The following is a 20,805-nucleotide window of genomic DNA, read 5'->3' as shown; positions in this document are numbered from 1 at the left end:
GATCTCTGTGAGTTCGAGACCAGCCTGGTCTACCGAACGAGTTCCAGGACAGCCTCCAAAGCCACAGGGAAACCCTGTCTCGAAAAACCAAAAAAAAAAAAAAAAAAAAAAGAATGAAAAAAGTTGAATGTCATGTTATGCATTTATAATTTCAGCAGATGAGAGCCTTGAGGCTGGAGAGTACAAGTTTGTTCCTAAGTTAAGATCTGAAGGTAGAGGCAGAGGCAGGTGGATCTCTGAGTTCAAGGCAGGGCTGGACCGACAGCCTCCAAAACAATACAGAGAAGCCCTGTCTCGAAAAACCAAAAAAAAAAAAAAAAAAAAAAAAAAAAGAGCACTATGGGCCAGGCGTTGGTGGCGCACGCCTTTAATCCCAGCACTTGGGAGGCAGAGGCAGGCGGATCTTTGTGAGTTTGAGGACAGCCTGGTCTACAGAGTGAGTTCCAGGACAGCCTCCAAAACAATACAGAGAAAACAAAACAAAAAAAAGAGCACTATGGGCTGATCCTGGTGGCACATGCCTTTAACCCTAACCACTGGAGAGGTGGAGGCTAGTGGCAAATGGATCTCTCTCTCTTTTAACCAAAGATAGGGTTTCTCTACTTAACTCTGTAGACCGGGCTGGCCTTGAACTCACAAAGATCCACCTGCCTCTGCTTCCCGAGTGCTGGGACTAAAGGTGTGCACCACCACTGCCAAACTGCAGGTAGATCTTATATTGAGTCTATCAGGGCTATGTAATGCCTTGTCTTTTTCTGTTTGTTTGTTTTCAGTTTTTTGAGACATGGTTTCCCTATGTAGCCCTAGCTGTCCTGGAACTTGCTCTGTAGCTCAGGTTGGCCTCTAACTCACAGAGTCCACCTGCTTCAGCCTCCCAAATTCTGGGATTAACTGCATGTGCACCCAGCCGAGACCCTGTCTTAAAAAAAAGGGGGTGGGGGAGGCTAGGGAGATGACTCAGTGGTTAAAGTACTTGCTGGTCCTCCAGAGGACATAAGTTCAATTCCCAGAACCATATAAGGCAGCTCAAATCTGCCTGCAACTCCTGCTCTGGAGGTTCCAGCACCCTCTTCTAGCCTTCACAGGTACCCCACACATATGGCATACAGATAAACATAATAAAAATAAATTAAAAAGTGAAACACTGGGGCTGGAGAGATAGTTCAGCAGTTAAGAGCACTGACTGCTCTTCCAGAGGACCCGGGGTTCAAATCCCAGCAACCACATGGTAGCTCACAATTGTGTGTAAACTCCAGTCCCAGGAGATTGAACACCCTCACACAGACATACATACAGACAATACACCAATGAACATAAAAATATATTATAAAAAACCAAAAGGCAAAGTACTATGGAAATACAAAGTGTGTGTGTGTGTCTAGATTTTCCAACCTGGTGGGAGAAGTAAGTCATGCACACAAATAATGATAAAAATAGTTGCCCCCTACAATGGGGCTATTCAACCATCTGTATGGAATATCATTTCAATTTAGAAAGCTACTTTGGCTGAACATGGTTGCACACACCTTTAATCCCAGCACTTGAAAGGTAGAGGCAGATGGATTTCTGAATTTGAGGCCAGTGTGGTCTACATCGCAGGTTCTAAGCAAGCCAGGACTATATGATGAACTCCTGTTTCAAAAACCAACACAACTTTGGAACATTACTTAGGTCTTTACCTCAGGAAGATCTGTGTATAGAGTAACCATTCAGAAGGATCCCAAGCTCTACAGAACATGGTCTTTCCCACCTCAGTAGACCTCTCTCCTAAGAAAGCCGTTTGAGGGGTCCTCATGAGGCTGGGGAGGCTTCCCGGCAGGGTGCAGGTCGTGTGGTGTGGAGTGCTTGCTGCCAGGACTCTCAGTTGACCTGGCCTTGTGTTCTCCAAGGAGCAGCTATCAAACAGGCTTCCCAAAAACTGTGACTTTTGGATTGTATGTGCTGGGGCAGAGCTCAGATGGTGTGGAAGCCAACTTTGAAACACAAAGATGGAATGGAAATTGGGACAATCACATTCCAGGCACTGGGTATGGGTGGCAAGCTGTGCCTAGTGGGTCTCTTTAGCCAGCAGGAAACTGACCTGCCCATGTTGTGCACCTCAGATAAGCATGCCTTGGATTTTTTTCTCCCCTCAAAGTAGAGATTATTTTTCTTTTGTACTTACTGGTTTTTTGTTTTGTTTTTTTCAGTTTCTCTCTCTTCTGTTAGCTTTCTCTATACTCTATATTTAGCAAAGTGGAGATTTGTCTCCTGTTTCCCAGTGCACAGCTGGCAGATTTAGTGATTGGGGCAATTGCCCACTTACTCACCTAGTACTTTGTTTTAAGATGAGGCAGATTAAGCCGGGCGCTGATGGTGCAGACTTTTAATCCCAGCACTTGGGAGGCAGAGGCAGGCGGATCTCTGTGAGTTCGAGCCCAGCCAGCCAGGTCTACAAGAGCTAGTTCCAGGACAGCCTCCAAAACTACACAGAGAAACCTTGTTTCGAACCCCCCCCCCTGCAAAAGAAAAAAAAAGATGAGGCAGATTAGATGACGGCAGGTGATGTGGTCCATTAGGTGTAGCAGGGAGGCCTCCCTTTTCGAAGGATTGAGATGCTGTGAGATAGGACAAAAGAGTTCTAGACAGGCTCGTTGGGAAGCCTTGGAAGGTCAGTTTGTCGGAGTGAAGAGCCTGTCTTTGACAGAGTAACCACAGCTTAGGCCTTTCCAGTGTCAGCACTAGGCTGTTCCTTCACCTGGCACCTCTGAAAAACAAGATGGTAGGGCAGAGTGGGGTGGGCTTGTCGAGAACACTCCAGGCCTGGCTCTTTAGCCTTCAGTATAGAAAGTGCATAGTATGTGGGGGGGGTGGTGGTGGTTTTTATTTTTGAGACAGTCCCAGATATGCCAAGCCTGCTTCAAACTTTCTATCTGGGTGAGGATGCCCTTTAATTTTTTTTAAAGATTTATTTATTATGTATACAGTATTCTGTCTGCATTCATATCTGCATAACAGAAGAGGGCGCCATGTCTCATTACAGATAGTTGTGAGCCAACATGTGGTTGCTGGGAATTGAACTCAGGTCCTCTGGAAGAGCAGTCAATGTTCTTAACCTCTGAGCCATCTCTCCAGCCCGCCCTTGGATTTTTTAAGTTTATATGCAGTTTATGGGTAGAAGTGAAGACAACTGTAGGGGTCCTGGGCATTGGCCTCAGGTCTTCAGACTTGTCGGCAAAGTTCCCTTTATCCACTGAACAGTCCTGCAAGCCTAACCTTGAATTTCCAATCCTGCCTCTGGCACCACACCCAGCATACAATAATGTTTTGAAACAAATGACTCCAGCCGGCTCAGGTGTGTGTGTGTCAGGCCCTGAGCTGAGAATGGAGAAAGAAATCAGTCCACAGCTTCAGCTCCCTATCGTATGTTAAACAGGAAGGCCACCAGGTGTGCTTGGCTTGCAGGCCTTGCAAGGGTGTGTTAGAGAAGACCAGGTAGACTAAAGTAGCCCAAGGCTCGCAAGCCCAGACCTGGGGTTGGTGGCAGGGTGTGAGCTAGCTCTTCTCTTTGCTGCGCTGTAACCCTGAGATCACCCATTCTGAAAAACATCCCTCTGCCTTGGCATCAAGCCTTGGCTGTAGCTCTTCTTCATCCAGCTGTGTGTCCTGACCCTAGGAAAACCCTCACACCCCACCCTAGATACAGATATCTTGGTTGCTGTATATATTAATCTTACAATTTCTAGATAATATGTATACCTGGAGAAAAGTTTTAAAGAGTCAGAATAAAACCAAAGGATTATGAGATTAGTGACAATAGAATAGTCCCTTAATTTTGGTTTTATTCTGTCCATACCATGTGGCTCTTCTGACATAAGACAGAGACTTTGGGTTTTCCTCTAACAAGCATGCCTGGATTTAAAGAAGAAAAGAGCCACACTCCAATTCCAAAGCTAGCTTTAGTTTTTAATTGAGTTGGGATTACAAAAAGACCATTTGCCTTATATACTTATAGAGAACAGCATAAACAAACATTTGGGAGATTTTTTTTTTGAGACCAGGTTTCCCTGTATAGCCCTAGTCATCCTGGAACTAGCTCTATAGACCAGGCTGGCCCTGAACTCACTGAGATCCGCCTGCCTTTGCCTCCCAAGTACTGGGATTAAAGGTGTGCACCACCACCTGGCACTTTAGAAGACTTATGAATTTTTTTCTGTTGGAAGTATGTTATACCATTATGCCAATTTACTCACTTTCTTGAGACATTTTCCCTGGATCAGATGTCTTATTTATCCAATGGTCTTTTTTTTTGTTTTTGTTTTTTTTTTTTGTTTTTTTTTGTTTTTCGAGACAGGGTTTCTCTGTAGCTTTGGAGGCTGTCCTGGAACTCACTCTGTAGACCAGGCTGGCCTCGAACTCACAGAGATCCACCTGCCTCTGCCTCCTGAGTGCTGGGATTAAAGGCATGCGCCACCAACGCCCAGCTCCAATGGTCTTCAGATTCCTTAGTTGGATGCTTTTATTCTCCTGGAAAGGCAAAAACAAAACCCTTCCCCACCCAACTCTAACTCTGTACTAACTTTTTTTCTTTATTCCCTTCCCCCACAAATACAGGGTTTTTCTTTGTTTCTAGTGCTGTCCTGGAACTCGCTCTGTAGACCAGGCTGACCTAGACAGAGATCCGCCTGCCTCTGCCTCCCTAGTGTTGGGATTAAAGGCAAGTGCCACCACTGCCCAGCTCTGGCATTTTTTTTTAAGAATGTTCCTCCACATAGTCTTGGTTGGCCTTGAGCTCACTATGGTCTCAGATAGGCCTCTTCGTCTTGTGTGCTAGGACTACAGCCATCATAACCTGCTGCATACAGATTTCGCATGTGCCATCTACAGAGGGCCAGGAGGCAGAAGGTTGTGTGAGATGCCCAGGGATCAGTGGAGAGCTGTGAAAGGCCCAATGAATGCCAGAACTGAGTCTGCCTGTACTTTTCTAGGTCATTTGAGTTTCCTTGCTCTGAAATAGACTCTGGGATTCCCATCACCCTGAGTAACTGAGAGCTGAAGGCCTGCCCTTTGCTGTTTGTAGGGATTGGGGCCCAGGCAAGGCAGGCAAGATCCGTGTCTCCAAGATCCCATTGCCCTTTCCTGTCTTCTCTGGCCCATTTAAAAAAAAAGATTTGCTTATGGGTATATGGGTGTTTTGCCTGCATTTTTATGTGTTGTATGCATACATGCTCTTGATGGCCAGAGGAGGGCGTTGAATCCCCAGGAGCTGGAGTATAGATGCTTGAGAGCTGCCATATCAGTGCTGGGAACCAAATCTGGGTCCTCAGGAAGAACAGGTGTTCTTAACTACTGAGTCATTTCTCCCTTGCTGGCCCTTTGTTTGGTTATCTTTGGTTTTCAAGACAGGGTTTCTCTTTGTACCCTGGCTGCCCAGGAACTCACTCTGTAGACCAGGCTGGCCTTGAACTCAGAGATCCGCCTGCCTCTACCTCCTGAGTGCTGGGATTAAAGACATGTGCTACCACACTCAGCTTTTGCTGTAAGAGTAGGAATGTAAGAGCTGGTAGTTGAAGCAGATTGCCTCTTCATGTCCTTGCAGATGGTGGAAAGCATGAAGTACCCCTTTCGGCAGGGCATGCGCCTAGAGGTTGTGGACAAGACCCAGGTGTCACGGACCCGCATGGCTGTGGTGGACACGGTAATTGGGGGTCGCCTACGGCTCCTCTATGAGGATGGTGACAGTGATGATGACTTCTGGTGCCATATGTGGAGTCCCCTGATCCACCCAGTGGGTTGGTCACGGCGTGTTGGCCATGGCATCAAGATGTCAGGTTAGTAGAGCCCCTGGCTGGTGTGGCTCCAGGCCTAACCTCCCTAAAGATCATTTGGAATGCCTTTGGTATAACTCCTAGTAGTGTAGTGAGGTGGGCTGCCATACTGCCTGTGAGTGATAGGACTGAGGGTTAGAAGGCCCAGTGACTCGGGTCCCTCAGCTCAATCTGTGAATAGCAAAAGCAAGATGTAACTCAGGTGCTGCTGTCACAGTGCCATCGAGGAAGAGCCCAGATGCCCGTGCTGAACAGGGACTTCTGGGGCGTCCGGGTGGACTTGTCTGCTTTCTTGTGCAGGGTGGGGACCGGGACACAGCTGAGAAGAGAGGCAGCTGCCTGGCCCCTCAGTTCTGGGGAGCGTGTGACAACCATTGCTGTCTTCACCTGCCTTTTCTCCCTCTCTTCTCTGCCACCTCCCCAAGAGAGACGATGTGACATGTCCCATCACCCCACCTTCCGGAAAATCTACTGTGATGCTGTCCCTTACCTCTTCAAGAAGGTGAGGTGCAGCCTGTGGGTACTTTTCTTTTGGCCATATTCTTCCCAGGCTGCAGGAGCTGGTTGCTCTCTGTGACTGTCCCTTGACTCTTGTAAAATGTTGTTCCACAGTCCCATTGTAGCCCAGGCTGACTTGTCACGGCCTCCTAAATTCCGGGATTATAGACTGGCATATCACACCCAGTAGGACTCTGTCTCCATCCCAGGCCTGCAGCATCGGAAGCCTGCCTCCTTTACCTTCCCCTGAATCCTCAATTGCCTCATTCCTTTAAGGTCCGAGCTGTCTACACAGAAGGTGGCTGGTTTGAGGAAGGAATGAAACTAGAAGCCATTGACCCTCTGAATCTGGGCAACATCTGTGTAGCAACCATCTGCAAGGTGAGCCTAGGCCAGTCTCCCGCCTCCAGCATGGCCATCTGAGGGTTGGAGGGCACAGAGCTTTGCTCCTGCTGTTAGGCTCTTGGGGCTCTGACGCTGTCTGCTCATGTTGTACTTAGATTGTGTGTGGTAGAGGGAGACCATTCCTGCTTTCTACTCAGACCCGACCTTCATGTTAAGGCTTGAGACATACTAAACATCTAAGCCTTGTCCCGGGTCAGGTACAGGCTCCACACTGGCCCCTCATGTAAGCCTCCCAGCCACTTGCATCTTCTTGGCATGCCCAGAGCCTCAGCTGAACTCCTTGTTCCTGTGTTCCTCATTGCTGCAGCCTGAGGACACTGCTGACTGTCTATCTAGCCGGCTCCATGCTGGGAGCCTGGTGGCAGCAAGGCAGGTGCAGCCCTAGCTGCATGGATTGGCTATCCAGTGGAAAGGGTGCTTTATCCCACAAATGCACTTTTTCCTGAGTGCTGGATGCTCTGCTAAACATCTTGGGTTATTTGGTGAAAAGCAGAATTCAGCCATCCAGTTAGATCCACCTGCCTCATGTCCAGTTATAGCTACCTTACTCTGGAGGGTCTGCCCTCTGCCGTTAATGATAATGCTGTCTATTTCTGTATACCAGCCTCTACGGCTTTTTTTGGTTTGTTTTTGTTTTTGTTTCCCCGAGTCAGGGTTTCTCTGTATTGCTTTGGAGGCTGTCCTGGAACTCGCTCTGTAGACCAGGCTGGCCTCAAACTCACTCAGATCCTCCTGCCTCTGCCTCCCAAGTGCTGGGATTAAAGGTGTGCACCACCACCGCCCAGCCAGCTTTTAATTGCATTTATTTTATGTGCATGTGCATGAAGTAAGAGGACAATTTGTGGTAGCTGCTCGGTCCTTCCACTGTGTGAATTCTTGAGTCTTTTTACCTCTTGAGACATCGCTGGCTCCTCCTCTAGGTACTCTTGGATGGCTACCTCATGATCTGTGTGGATGGGGGGCCTTCCACAGATGGCTCAGACTGGTTCTGCTACCATGCCTCCTCCCATGCCATTTTCCCAGCCACCTTCTGCCAGAAGAATGACATTGAGCTCACACCCCCGAAAGGTAAGACCTGGCAGGGTAAGGCCACAAGTCCAGATCCCTTATTTGTGTCCCCTTACTGTGAGAGAGACATCTACAGCTACCGCTGTCTGACCCAGCCTCGTGGCTGATGTGTGGCGGCTGGGGAAGAGGACAGCTACCAACTAGGCTGGGTCAGCCAGCTGCAGGGACACCCACAGTGTGCTGTGCCGCCCCTGACCCACTTCCTGCTCTCTGCTTCTTCCTTCCTCTCCTCCTGTGAACACCTGCTGTCCAGGGTATGAGACACGGCTTTTTGACTGGGATACCTACTTAGAGAAGACCAAGTCGAAGGCAGCTCCAGCAAGGCTCTTTAACATGGTGAGGAGACTCCGGTGCTGGGTCAGGGAGTCTGTGGCAGCCTGGGGATTGGTTCAGCAGTGGCAATTTCAACCCCATCTTTTCAAGTCTCTACTGCTGGGGATCAACTATTTCTAGAAAAGTCTGTGACATGTATATTCTCTGGGCCACAGTGTAGACCAGTCCCTTCTCCACAGAGGGGCTGGCACTTGAGAGAAGAGTTCAGTGGGATTGCTATCTGAAGGAGCCTTCTCCATGTTCTGTCAGCAGTCCCTTGCCTGCCTGGGTGAGCCCACTTGACCTAGTACTGGCCAGCCAGGCAACTGTCTTCTTCCTCCAACCAGGACTGCCCCAACCATGGCTTCAAGGTGGGCATGAAGCTGGAGGCTGTGGACTTGATGGAGCCCAGGCTCATCTGTGTGGCCACTGTGAAGAGAGTGGTGCATCGGCTCCTTAGCATCCACTTTGATGGCTGGGATAACGAGTATGATCAGTGGGTGGATTGTGAATCCCCAGACATCTACCCTGTGGGCTGGTGTGAACTCACCGGCTACCAGCTCCAGCCACCTGTGTCCGCAGGTCAGTGTTGGAGGGGCTGGGGGTCAGGGCAGCACTGAGAGCTCTTGAATTTTCTCCATCTGCCTTTTTCCTTCCTGCCAACTGCTGCTCCCCATGCCCAGCATAGTCCTCTGGTCCTCTGGCATGAGACTGAGAAGTCTCCAGGTTTCCCTGGTTCTCGACCTTCCTAATGCTATGACCCTTTAATACAGGTCCTCATGTGGTGACCCAACCATAAAATTATTTTTGTTGCTACTTCACAACTCTAATTTTGCTACTGTTATAAATCCTAATGTAAGCATCTGTTTTCTGATGGTCTTAGGTGACCCCTGTGAAAGGGCCATTGAACACCCATGGGGGTGGAACCCATGGTTGAGAACCACTGCTCTAAGCGGAGTGCATGCTCTGTCTCTTACCCCCTCCTGACCTCTGTCTCCCCGTCTCCCTGCCTGCAGAACACCTTCCTTCATCTTGCCCACTGTGTCATATGTCTGGGCCCTTGAGTACCCAGACCCCTTGAGCAGTCCTGGTGACAAGGGGGTGAGTGGGAAACTCTTCTCCAGCCCCTCCCCCATCTTGTTTCAGTGCTCAACTCTAGCTTCTGTTTGGATACCCCATATATGAGGGCCAAGAGTCTTTTAGGAGGTGCTCTGTGTCCTTCCAGAACTCTCTTCTCATCTCTTTTGTTCTTGCAAACATTAGAACCAAACACACCTCTGAAGGGCAAAGAGGCCACAAAGAAGAAAAAGAAACAATTTGGGAAGAAAAGTAAGTAAAGCCCCACAGCACCAAGTACTGGCTTCTGGGGCGCTGCCACACACAGGCCTCTCTGTGGTCCAGCCCTTCCTCCTCCTGGAACTTCCCCAGGAGACCTTAGGGGACTAGAGTACATACAGCAATGGAGGAAACAGGCTGGGATTTGAGGGACGAATGGCGGGGGTGGGGGAGGGTCCTGTCCCTGCTGCTGCTTGCCCAGAGCGCCTGTCACTCTTGGGTTCTGAGGAAAGGCCCAGAGAGAGCCCTGACTCCCAAGGCTGCTCCTCCCTCACACCCTCCTGGAGCAGCTGGGTGGCGATACAAGAGTAGGGGACAGGAGGGCAGGTGACAAAGGCATCTCAATTATAGGCTATAAAAGGTGGTCCCACAGCATGCCACCAGGTGGAGGGAGAAGAGGAAGGTCCGTCTGCAGGGAGCCAGAGTCAGAGCAGGAACTGTACTGTTCAATAGTAACTGACTGTGCCGTGTTACAGTTAAATCAAACATCAGAAAAGAAATCTAGCCAGGCAGTGGCGGTGCACGCCTTTATTCTCAACACTCCAAAGCTGAGGCAGGAGGCTCTCTTGAATTTGAGGCCAGCCTGGTCTACAGAATGAGTTTAGGACAGCCAGGGCTACCTTGTCTCGAATAAAAACAAACAAACAAAAAACCTAGCAGCCACAACAGCTTTGACCTCAGGCACATGCCAGTAAGGGGTATTGAGAAGTGGAGTCTAGATCCATATACCCTGTCCCACACTGCCCGCTGTCACCAACACTGGGTTTGTTTTGTTTTTATTCATAGGAAAAAGAATCCCGTCAGCCAAGACTCGACCCATCAGACAGGGCTCCAAGAAGCCCTTGCTGGAGGATGACCTGCAGGCTTTGGGGGTCTCATCGGAGCCAGTTTCTGATGACAGTAAGAGCTGCTGGGCTGGAGTGAGGCAGGGCCAGCCCTCCGTTCTCAGATGTGGCCTCTTTGCTCTTCTACCTGGCACAAAAGAATAGAGTTGAGTCTGAGGGCATTTTCAGGCACCAAACAGTTCTTGAACCTCTGGAACTGGAAAGCCTCCTAACACCCAAGCAACTCAATTGGGCAGAATCTCTCCAGCCAGTGTCCTGGCTCCCACTTCCTCCCCCACCTCTAACTTCCGCCTGCTCACTAAGGTGGGTGTCAGGTTGGCAGGTGTAGATTTCTGGCACAGTCTTTCTGGCTAGGGTAGGCCTGGGGCCTTTTTTTTTAAATTTTATTCATGTATGTTGGGGGATTGCTGGAGTGGCCACAGCACACATGTAGCCGTTAGAGGACAATGCAGGAGCTGGTTCTCTCCCACTGTGTGGGTCCCATCGATCAACCTCAGGTTGTCAGCTGGGTTACAAGTGGCTTTATCTGCTGAGTCATCTCACTGGCCATGCCTGCAGCCTTTGGCCTTCTCTGTTGCTGCTTCTGAGGGGTGAGGAGGAGCATGAAAGGGGTCACTCAGGTTCCCTGCTACCCTCAAAGGTCCCCGCCAGGGAAACTAGCTCCCTTACTAGCCTGCCGTCCCACCCCCAGACTGTCACACCTCACACTCATTCTCTGTTCCCCCTCCCCCCCCCTCCCCAGTTATTGCTGTGTGTGTGAAGGAGGAGCACCAGGACATGCCTTCGCCCGACCGGTCACCCAGTCCTCAGCTGCCCCTTTCCATTGAGAGCATCAAGCAGGAGAAAGACAACTGAGCCTTCCCTGGTGTCAGCCTGGACCTAGCTGAAGCCTGGCCTGGCCATGGATCAGAGAGGAGGCCCAGCTTACTGCTGTGCAGCGAATGGACAGCCTGGTCTTCTAGGCCCACCTCTGCCCTCACTCAGGCCTGAGGCCCCCTCTGCACACTGGAAAACTGGACTGATCCATGTGTCTACCCAGGCAGGTGGTGGAGTTATGGAGCATCTGTGAGTGGGACACCCTTGTGGACACTAGGTGTGAACAGAGCTACCTCTGCCTAAAACAAATCGAGGGTCTCATGCCTCCTGGAGCACCCTGCACTGCCTCGTGCCCTAGGCCCCCACTTTGGCGGGTAATTGAGAAGTGACCAGGGTAGTAGGTTTGGGTAACTGGTAAGTGGCCTTGACCTCACGGTTGACAAGAACACTGACTTCCTTTCTTAAAAGAACAGTTGGGATTACTTACAGGGACCTGTGCCCCCAGGGGCTCCTTGCTTCCAGATACAGGATCAGACAATAATGTGGCTCTGGGATCCTGCCTGAGTTCATGCTTCTCGAGAGCCTCGTTTGGGTTGGACCTAACATTTCCATTCCTTCTTGGGTCAGCTGTGTAACTACTCGGCTCACTGTCTTTACATCAAGTTTGAGGTTTTGTTTTTCCCAGTCAAACACTTTTTGGTGAGTGAGTGAGTGAGTGAGTGAGTGAGTGAGTGAGTGTGTGTGTGTGTGTGTGTGTGTGTGTGTGTGGTTTTTTTTGTTTTGTTTTGTTTTTTTTGAGACAGGATCTTTCATTTTTATGTAGACCAGGTTGGCCTTGAACTCAGAGATCCCCTGCTTCTGTCTCCTGAGTGCTGGTGTTAAAAGCATGCACCCAGCCCCAGTTAGAAACTCTTGAAACTGGTCATCTAGCCCTCCGGTAACATCTGGGAAACCAGAGGGGCACCTGCAGTGGGCCCTTATTGTTCCCCTGTATTTTGGAGAAGCAGTGCAGCCATGGCTCCGTGTCCTGCCGTGACTGTGGCTGTGCTGTGTTTCATAGCCACGTTTTGCACTGGTCAGTCTGCAACATCATCCTGAGATGTACTGACTGGCTTTGCTCAGGACCCAGACTGGGTTCATCCCCGAGGCGACATGTGAGTGACCAGTCTACACACTGAGCAGGTTCAGAGAGCATTCAGTCCTGACTCACCTGCTACACACAGCCCACCCTGTCATGAGAGGGGCCTTTGTCATAGCCTGGTTCCTCAAAGGGTGAATAGTTTGGAAGTAGACGGAAGATCACAGCAAAAGGCAGGTTCAATTCCCAGCACCCACCCATAAGCACCTGTAACTTGAGCTACAAGGGGAGCTTGTGCCTCTGGTTTCCGTGGGTAAAAATGTGCACATAAATGACGTGTAATTAAAAATAAAATCTTAAAAAAAATGAGGTAATATCAGATGAGTGGACATCAACCCCAGAAGAGGATGCTGGGAGGAAGATGAAAGATGGCCTTAGTGTGCCTACAGTTGTCTGGAGCATGAGACCCCCTGACAAAAGAGGGTGTACGTGGCCAGGCGTTGGTGGTGCACGCCTTTAGTCCCAGCACTGGGGAGGCAGAGGCAGGCAGATCTCTGTGAGTTCGAGACCAGCCTGGTCTCCAGAGTGAGTTCCAGGACAGCCTCCAAAACAATACAGAGAAACCATGTCTCAGGGGAAAACAAAAAACAAAAAAAAAACAGGTTGGCGTTTGGCCTTGGTTCCTGGCCTGTCCTCCCCAGACTCCCAGATGAGTAAAGGGAGTGTGGTGATCATGTCAGAGCCTGGACTTAGGCTTGCTTGACTCCAGATTCTTGTTACTCTATTAAAACAACAAAACAGGGTCTCATGTGGTCTGGCCTTTCACCTCCTGAGTGCTGGGTCAGCCGACGTGTGCAGTACACCTGAATGAGACAGGGCCCTTGCTGAAGTCCATTGCAGTCTGTCCTTACCGCCACCTGTAACACAGGCTCCTCCCTTTGGGCTCCACCTGTCTTCATCAGGGTTCCTACATGTAGGGGCTCGCCCTGCAGCTGCCTATAGCCTTCCTTCACAGATGACATCAAGTCACTGCTACAACTAGGAGTGTGAGTTCAGAGGGTAAGCCTGCAGGTCAGAGAGACTGGGCACAAGATGCGGAGCTGGCGAGAAAAAGAGACTTCTCTGGGGGCTAAAAGCTACTTCTTTTTTTGTTTGTTTTTGTTTTTTCGAGACAGGGTTTCTCTGTATTGTTTTAGAGGCTGTTCTGGAACTCACTCTGTAGACCAAGCTGGCCTTGAACTCACAGAGATCCGCCTGCCTCTGTCTCCCGAGTGCTGGGATTAAAGGCGTGCGCCACCACCGCCCGGCTAACAAAAACATCTTAGCTTTACTAACAATCCGAACTGCCTGAATTCTTTCTAAGGGGGGTGGTTGAATCATTAATCTGCTCCAGCAGCAATGCTTGGCAAGTCAATCACTGCTATTGTAAGTACCCGTGACACTGCCCAGTGAGGATCTACATACAACTCATAGATTACGAGGGTTGCAGTGACCATGAAGGCAACAGCAGCATGAGGCCCTCAGAACACACAGTCCTCGGGGCTTTGCCTCCCCAGGGCTCACTCAGGCGTGGCTTTACCAACCACCCGGCTGTGCTCCACGAGTTCCAGTGCTGCCTGTTGGTCCCCTCACATGACCCCAACATTCAAGGACCTGAAGTGACATCTCAGCCTGTGACTGACGGGTGATGGGAGGCAGAGCCAGCACACCTGAACCTCCGTTCTCCTGACAGGTCTGTGAGATCAGGATGGCCAAGGGTGCAGCCAAAGTAGACCCAGTAAAACAGGACTGGGACAGGTAAGCTGTGACATCCAATGAGGAGAGGGACATTACTGTATCATGCAAAAGGACCAAGCAGCTTTGGGACCCAGACCTCCCCCACCAGAGGCCCAACCTTGTCTGTTCCTCGGTGTCTTCTGTGGAGGCTTCTCCTGGCACTGAACCTCGTGGTTGATGTCCTCTTGGCCTTCCTGGCAGTCCATCCTGGGCAAGCTTCAAAGACAGTAGCTGCAGCCTTCACCTTCTGGCCACGGACACTGGCAGGGGTGGCACAGGTGGCCCCCACCCGCAGATTCAGCCCAGAGAGCCACCTGAGGAGGAGAGAGAGACGGGAGCTCAGTATGGATGCGCATGGGTGAGGTTTCCTGAGGGTATGAGGAGGGGTCAGGAACTTGGAGGCAATGTTCAGAACGACACTACGGAGAGTTCCGCCTGGGTGGCTCACCCCCAAGTTGCTTTAAGCCTCTGCTCCCTTCTGCCTAAAAGAGAATAAACAGTGGCAGTGCCCTCCATGTGCCAGAAACTCTCATCAGTTTATATGCACTAACTTAGTTCTCCAGCAGAAACTCTCATCAGTTTATATGCACTAACTTAGTTCTCCAGCAGAAACTCTCATCAGTTTATATGCACTAACTTAGTTCTCCAGCAGAAACTCTCATCAGTTTATATGCACTAACTTAGTTCTCCAGCAGCCACAACGATGTGCAGTAGACTGCACTGCTTCTCACAGACGGGCAAAGGGAGGCTATGAGACTCATTTGGTAAAACACCAGAGCCTGGACTCACTTAGGCTTGCTTGACTCCCGATTCCTGTTAAAACAGCAACAACAGGGTCTCGTATAGCCCAGGTGGACCTCAGCTTCTGATCTTGCAGCCTTACCTTGAGTGCTGGGGTTATGGGTGCTTGCACTGTGTGCACTAACCCCAGGCTTCATGCCAGGCACGCACTCTACCAACCGAGCTGTGTTCCCAGCCTTTGTTTTTGCTTAGTCCTGGCTGACCTCAAGCTCCTAATCCTCTGGCCTCCACTTCCCAAGTGCTGGGATTACAGGCATGGTTACCACACCCAGCTTCTTGTTGCTTTTTTTTGTAATTGTGCCAAGTACGCATGTGCATTTCTTAGGTCCCAGTGCACCAAGCAAGGAAAGCATCTCAACTTTATGAAGGGGTCAAAGCTCAGTCCACCTGTGCCACTGAGCTCTCTTCAGCTTGACTCAAACTGGACCATCGAGGAAGAAGGGACCTCAGTTGGGAATTGCCTCCACCAGATTGGCCTGTAGCATGCCTATAGCACATATCTTGATTAGTAACTGATGTGGGAGGGCTCAGTTCTCGGTAGGCAGGGCCAGCAGAGGCTGGTGGTCCTGTGTTGTGTGAGAAAGCAAACTGAACAAGCCAGAGAGCAGGGCCCCTCGTCTCTGCGTCAGTGCAGATGCTGCCCTGAGAGCCTGACCCCAGGCCAAGTTGCTGGTTTTTTTGTTTGTTTTTTGTTTTTCAAAACAGGGTTTCTCTGTTTAGTCCTGGCTGTCCTCTTGCCCTGTAGATCATGCTGGCTTCCAATTCAGATCCTGCCTCTGCTTCCCAAATGCTGGGATTTAAGGCCTATGCCAATTCCTGACTATTTTGAGATAGGATCTCATTATGTAGCGCTGGCTGGCCTGGTCTATATACACCAGGCTGGCCTTCATCTCACAGAGATCTGCCTGCTTCTGCCTCTTGAGTGCTGGAATTAAAGGCTGTGCCACCATGCCCAGCCCCCCCTGTTGCTTTTTGGTCAAGGTGTTTATCAAAAGAACAGAGACACTAGGGCTGGAGAGATGGCTCAGAGGTTAATAACACTGACTGCTCTTCCAGAGGTTCTGAGTTCAATTCCCAGAAACCACATGGTGGCTCACAACCATCTGTAATGAGATCTGGTGCCCTCTTCTGGCGTGCAGACATACATGGAGGCAGGATGTTGTATTCATAATAAATAAATCTTAAAAAAAAAAAAAACAGAGACACTAGCTGAAACACCATCCTGGGTACTCAGGAATCCCAATGACCTGGCAACGGTGCATTCATGCTTAGCTTTGGAGAACCTCACAGATACCCTAAACTGAGCCATGGCACCTCATGGAGATAGCTGGATTTGCTTTCTAGCGGCTGCTACACCTCTGGTGGCATGACTACCTGTGAAGTGGGAGCAGCTGGCAGTCGCAGTGGAAGGGATTTCCACTGAGGTCGATGAGCTCCAGCCCACTGAGCCGCGGCAGCGCAGGTAGGGACTGAAGTTGGTTCTTCTGCAGGTACAGGTTCCGGAGCACTGTTTCCAGGCCTGAGAAGGCCATGGGAGAAATCTGTAAGGAAGTGCCAAGACCTGTTGTGAGCTCCTTCCAGGGGGGCTGCCCTAGGTCTGCAGGGAGTTCCAGTCTCTCCAGTGGAGAGAAGATGGAAGGCTCAAGGTGGTTGGTTCATGCTGGAAGGGCAGTACTGAGGTTAAAACCCACGTCTTTTTCCAAGTCACACAATGCCCATCTTCCTTCAGTTAGGCCTGAATCCCCACCCTTAAATTTTTAGAAGAGATTTTATATGCATTTGTGTTTCACCTGTGTCTATGTCTGTGTGAAGCTATCAGATTTCCTGGAACTGGAATTACAGACAGTTGTAAGCTGTCATGTGGGTGCTGGGAATTGAACCTGGGTCCTCTGGGAGAGCAGCCAGTGCTCTCCAGCCCCCTGAATCCCACCTTTATAATCACCACGCCTCTTAGAAACTCTCAATATCAGGTAACTGCTCAAACTCAAGTTCTTCCATGCCCCTTGGGAAGCCTCTAGCTGCACCTGGCCTGACACCCACATCTGAACTCGCTAAGGGCTGAGGGGAATGTTTGGTTTGTCTTAGGGTTCTCATGCCCTGTCTAAAATGTTTGCGGAAGGAGTGTACTTCTACGGACCGTGCTTCCTGCCTGCACCTCATGCAGAACCCACCTGCTCCAGGCCACTGCTATTCAGGAAGAGCTGCCGCAGTGACCGCCCCACAGGCTGAAAGGCCCCATCTTGCAGAGCCCTGAATGGGTTCCCTGAGAGCTGCAGCTCTGTGAGTGCAGGCAGCCCCTCCAAGGCTCCTGTGGGCACCTCTCGCAGCTGATTCTTGTCAAGATGCAACTTCTCCAGGTCCCTAGCTGGACCCAGCGCGCCAGCTGAAACCTGGCTGATGTGATTTCCACTCAGGTAAAGGCAGCGCAAAGCCCGCGCCCCCGCCAGATCCCCAGGTGCCAGGCGGTCCACCGCATTGTCCTGGAGGTGTAGGGAGAACAGGCTGGGTAGGGCACGCAGAGCAGCCCCCGGGACCCTCAGGAAGCGGTTGTGCTCCAGGTACAGGTAGGCGAGGTGGGGGGCTCCCTGGAGGGCTGCAGCGCTCAGGCCCGAGAGCTGGTTGTCAGAGAGGTAGAGGTAGACCAGATGGTCCAGACCCGTCAAGGCGCCCGGCTCCAGCTCAGCGATGCTGCAGTGCTGTAGGTGCAGCGACACTAGGTGGCACAGGCCCGGGAAGGCGGCACGGGGCACCGAGGGAAAGTGGTTGTGCCTCAGATCCAGGAGCTGGGTGTCGTTGGGGAAGCCGCGGGGCACAGCATGCAGGCCGCGGCCGTCGCAAGCACTGTGCCGCGTCTCCCCGACGCACACGCAGGCCGCAGGGCAGGGCGTGGCCCTCACAGCTTCCTGGTGCGGGGATCGAGGAGGGGCGCGGGGACCGGCCTCCCGCTCCTCGTCCTCGTCCTCGTCCTCCGCCACCGCGTCTCTGGGGCAGCGCAGGTCTGAAGGCCGCAGCGCATCCAGGGCCTCACCTCGCAGCCTCCGCGGTCCCCGGCACGCGCCGTCCGAGCGCACGCGAGCACGCACCAGCCACTCGAGCAGGGGCCGCGCGTGGCAGGCGCACCACAGCGGGTTGCCCTGCAGCCGCAGCCGGCGCAGCTGGCCCGGGCCCTGCAGCGGGGGCAGGGCACTCAGCTGGTTCCCGCGGAGGTCGAGGGTGTGCAGGCGCGGGCAGTGGGCGAAGGCCCGGGGACCCAGCGCCTGCAGAGACCCGTGGTCCAAGGCCAGCTCCCGCAGGCCCGGCAGCGCCAGGCCATCCTCCTCACCCGTGTAGGTGAGCGGGTTGTGGCCCAGCTCCAGACGCGCCAAGCTGCGGGCCTGGGACAGGGCGGCCCCGGGCAGAGCCTGCAGCTCGTTGTGGTGCAGGCTGAGGCGGCGCAGAGCTGGCAGGCCCGCCAGGGCCTCGGGGGCCAGCACGCTGAGCGCGTTATGAGACAGTTGCAGCCAGCGAGTGCGCAGTAGCCCCTGGAAGGCCATGGAGGGCAGGTAGACCAAGGCGTTGTTGGCTAAGTTGAGTGTGACCAGCGAGCCAAGGGCACCAAAGGTACCCGGCCGCAGCTCCTCCAGCATGTTCCCCTCCAGCTCCAGCCGCCTCAGTGAGCCTAGCCCGTCCAGAGCCTCCTGGGGCAGCATGCTCAGGCGGTTGGAAGCCAGGTTGAGGAGGAGCAGGCGGCCCAGGCCTCGAAAGGCACCCTCGGCCACTAGCTCCACCTGGCAGTGCTGCAGATCCAGATGTGTGAGGTAAGGCAGGTTCTGGAAGGCAGCTGGAGGGATGACCTTCAGCATATTGCCCTGGAGGTCCAACCTCTGGGTCAGCTGGGGACAGGAGCGGGAAGGGAGGCTGAGTAACACAGGAATCCTTGCCTTGACCTTTCTCCCTCCCTCCTCTGGGTTCTCCTCAGCCATCCAGCTGCCCTCACTATGCTCTTTTCATTCTCGCTGGCTTTCTCTACCATGGATTCTAACAGAAAACGTATCTTATCCCGGCACACTTCTAATCCACCCCAAGACCTGTCACCAGTGCAATATTTACAGTCACCTAGATATCTCAGTCACACAAAGGGGATGGTAGATATTATTGTTATTGGTTTGTTTGCTTTTGTTTTTGAGACATACTATGTTGATCAGACTGGCCTTGAATCTATCTGCCTCTGTCTCCTGAGTGCCAGGATTAAAGGAGTATGTCACTGGACTTGGCTGTTACTGGTTGTCTTTCTTTACATTTTACATGTAGATACTCAGGATCAAGGAGCAGGGCAAACCAGACAGCGGTAGAGCTACTGGTGTGAGCCCTGGCCCCTGCCACCTTCCCCTCTTACCACACTGCTAACCCATGCCCGTATTACCCCTGTTCTGACCTCCGGGATGGTGTTCGGCACCTCAGTGAGGTTCTGGTGCCGACAGGTAACATGCCGCCTGGAGTTGTCACAGACACAGGTCTGTGGGCATCGCTGGGCAGCCACATGCCAAGCTGGACCCAGCGGTAACACCAAAAGCAGCAAGAAGACAGAGGTGGAGCTCTGGGGCCTGGGGGAGAGGGAGAGCTGATGTCCACAGGGCTTCAACCCTGGTGGGCACTGAACCCCTAATACAGGACAACTAGGACCCTTCCAAGCCTCCTTCTCTGGGCATAGAAAAGCGCCATGGCTTGGCCCCCTTCCCTCAGCTTTGGTTTACTGAGGGAGAAACTAAGATGCAAGAAATCAACCCACTGAGACCTGACTCCGGATTTGAGAACACAGTTTGGCAGCGGGAGGGGAAGACCCCTGGCCTAGCCCAGGTCTTAGGCTCAGCTTGGGAGATCCAGGTGTTGAAGGGCTGGCCTGAGGTCCCTGAGCGAGTCTGTCTTCTGGTTAGAGCCATGTTGTCATGGCAAGCAGGCAGCTCAGACCCCTTGACTATCCCTTTTGTCCTCTTTACCCAAGTACCACACGGCTGACTGACTGATACAGGGAAATGGAGGGCCAGGGGTTGGACTGCACCAGGGCAAGACGTATCTCCCTTGTCCACCCACTTACTGATGCACCAGCCCACCCTTCCAACCCTCCTGCTCACAGCTGCAGACACTGCCCCTCTCCTTAGGGATGACTGATGCCACCGTAGCTTTCCTGGCCTCCCGTGCTCCACCTAGCAGCCAAAGGGAATTTTCCAGAATACAGATAGGCTCCTGATACCCCAACAGGAACCTCTAGCACCTGTCACCTTTAGCAGAAAGTCCCGAATCCTCAGAAAGAACGTATGCATCCTCCATTACACATCTCAAGTGGCTTTGGCACCACTGCTCAGGCCCAGCATCAGGTAATTCTCTGTCCCTCCTTTCTATGTACTTGGGTCATGTGTGAATTCTGAGCTGTCGTCCCTAATGCTGGGCTGAAACCTCACCCCATCGGCCTCCCAAAACTACTCCCAGGATTGTACTGTCTGCCTTTGTCTCCTTTTAGTCCCAGAATTCACCCTTTTCTTGGTGCTAGTGGCTTTTTCTAGACTCTGGCTTGCGAGACTGGATAGGAAGTGGGCCCATTAGGCTGATTCCTGAAGGGACCAAAGTCCAGGGCATAGAAGGCTTCCATGGAGCTCTCTTCACATGGACCCAAAAGACTAACCCACAGGAGTGCACCGGAACAACTATATCCCTTTTCTTCTTTAGGGGCCACCTCTGGGGAACCTCAGGTACAAGGAGGAGGGGTTCCGTGGCCTTTGCAGCCAGCTTCTCAAAGGCACAAGAAAGAATAAAGGATCATCTGTGGCCACCTAGGTCATCTATGGTTCCCTCAGGGCCCCAAAACTCACCCCTCCATGCTGACTGGAACTGTCTGGAGGCCCTGTGCAAGGAAAAGACCAGGGACAGTCCCCGACTGGACGCCGGCACTCCCCCCTCACTCGCCCATAGGCTTGGCAGCAGGGACAGAGCTGAATGGGAAGCATTGTCGGCAGTCTGGCTGCGCTGGGGTGTCCCCAGGCTGTGGGCAGGGGGTGGGAGCAGCGGCTGGAGTTACAGGCTGCCTGTC

The 20,805-nt window shown here is 52.0% G+C and overlaps 2 protein-coding genes across 4 annotated transcripts in view; one reads left to right on the top strand and one right to left on the bottom strand.

The window, feature by feature from the left end:
* Positions 1-12,533, top strand: part of L3mbtl2 (L3MBTL histone methyl-lysine binding protein 2) — a 25,787-nt gene extending 13,254 nt beyond the window's left edge. For 2 of the 3 annotated variants that reach the window (XM_005067014.4, XM_040752750.1), the window contains exons 9-17: positions 5,579-5,810; positions 6,233-6,309; positions 6,582-6,686; positions 7,631-7,778; positions 8,032-8,114; positions 8,438-8,672; positions 9,354-9,419; positions 10,212-10,325; positions 11,013-12,533. In XM_005067014.4, the coding sequence (XP_005067071.1) occupies positions 5,579-5,810; positions 6,233-6,309; positions 6,582-6,686; positions 7,631-7,778; positions 8,032-8,114; positions 8,438-8,672; positions 9,354-9,419; positions 10,212-10,325; positions 11,013-11,125 (1,173 nt within the window). In that variant the 3' untranslated portion in view covers positions 11,126-12,533. Of the gene's footprint in view, positions 1-5,578; positions 5,811-6,232; positions 6,310-6,581; positions 6,687-7,630; positions 7,779-8,031; positions 8,115-8,437; positions 8,673-9,353; positions 9,420-10,211; positions 10,416-11,012 lie in introns of all 3 variants that reach the window. The other variant, XM_040752749.1, reaches the window with a different exon arrangement.
* On the bottom strand, positions 10,186-20,805 carry Chadl (chondroadherin like). The gene is made up of 6 exons (XM_040752747.1): positions 20,588-20,805; positions 19,156-19,324; positions 16,913-18,613; positions 16,116-16,282; positions 14,059-14,254; positions 10,186-10,397 (listed from the first exon to the last, which is right to left on the bottom strand). Exons 1-6 carry the CDS (start codon positions 20,593-20,595, stop codon positions 10,371-10,373), a joined length of 2,268 nt encoding a protein of 755 aa, XP_040608681.1. The 5' UTR covers positions 20,596-20,805; the 3' UTR covers positions 10,186-10,370.

The sequence above is a fragment of the Mesocricetus auratus genome, unplaced genomic scaffold (assembly GCF_017639785.1).
Source record: "Mesocricetus auratus isolate SY011 unplaced genomic scaffold, BCM_Maur_2.0 Super-Scaffold_100010, whole genome shotgun sequence".
In the NCBI taxonomy this organism is placed as follows: Eukaryota; Metazoa; Chordata; class Mammalia; order Rodentia; family Cricetidae; genus Mesocricetus; species Mesocricetus auratus.
The sequence above is the reverse complement of the archived record's forward strand: the minus strand, read 5'-3'. Positions and strand labels throughout refer to the sequence as shown.

Excerpts from the sequence above, each read along its gene's own strand:
- Chadl (XM_040752747.1), bottom strand. Across the intron at positions 16,283-16,912 it reads ATAGCAGTGGCCTGGAGCAG|ATTTCTCCCATGGCCTTCTC; the intron begins GTGGGTTCTGCA and ends ACTTCCTTACAG. Across the intron at positions 14,255-16,115 it reads CAGCTGCTCCCACTTCACAG|GTGGCTCTCTGGGCTGAATC; the intron begins GTAGTCATGCCA and ends TCTCCTCCTCAG.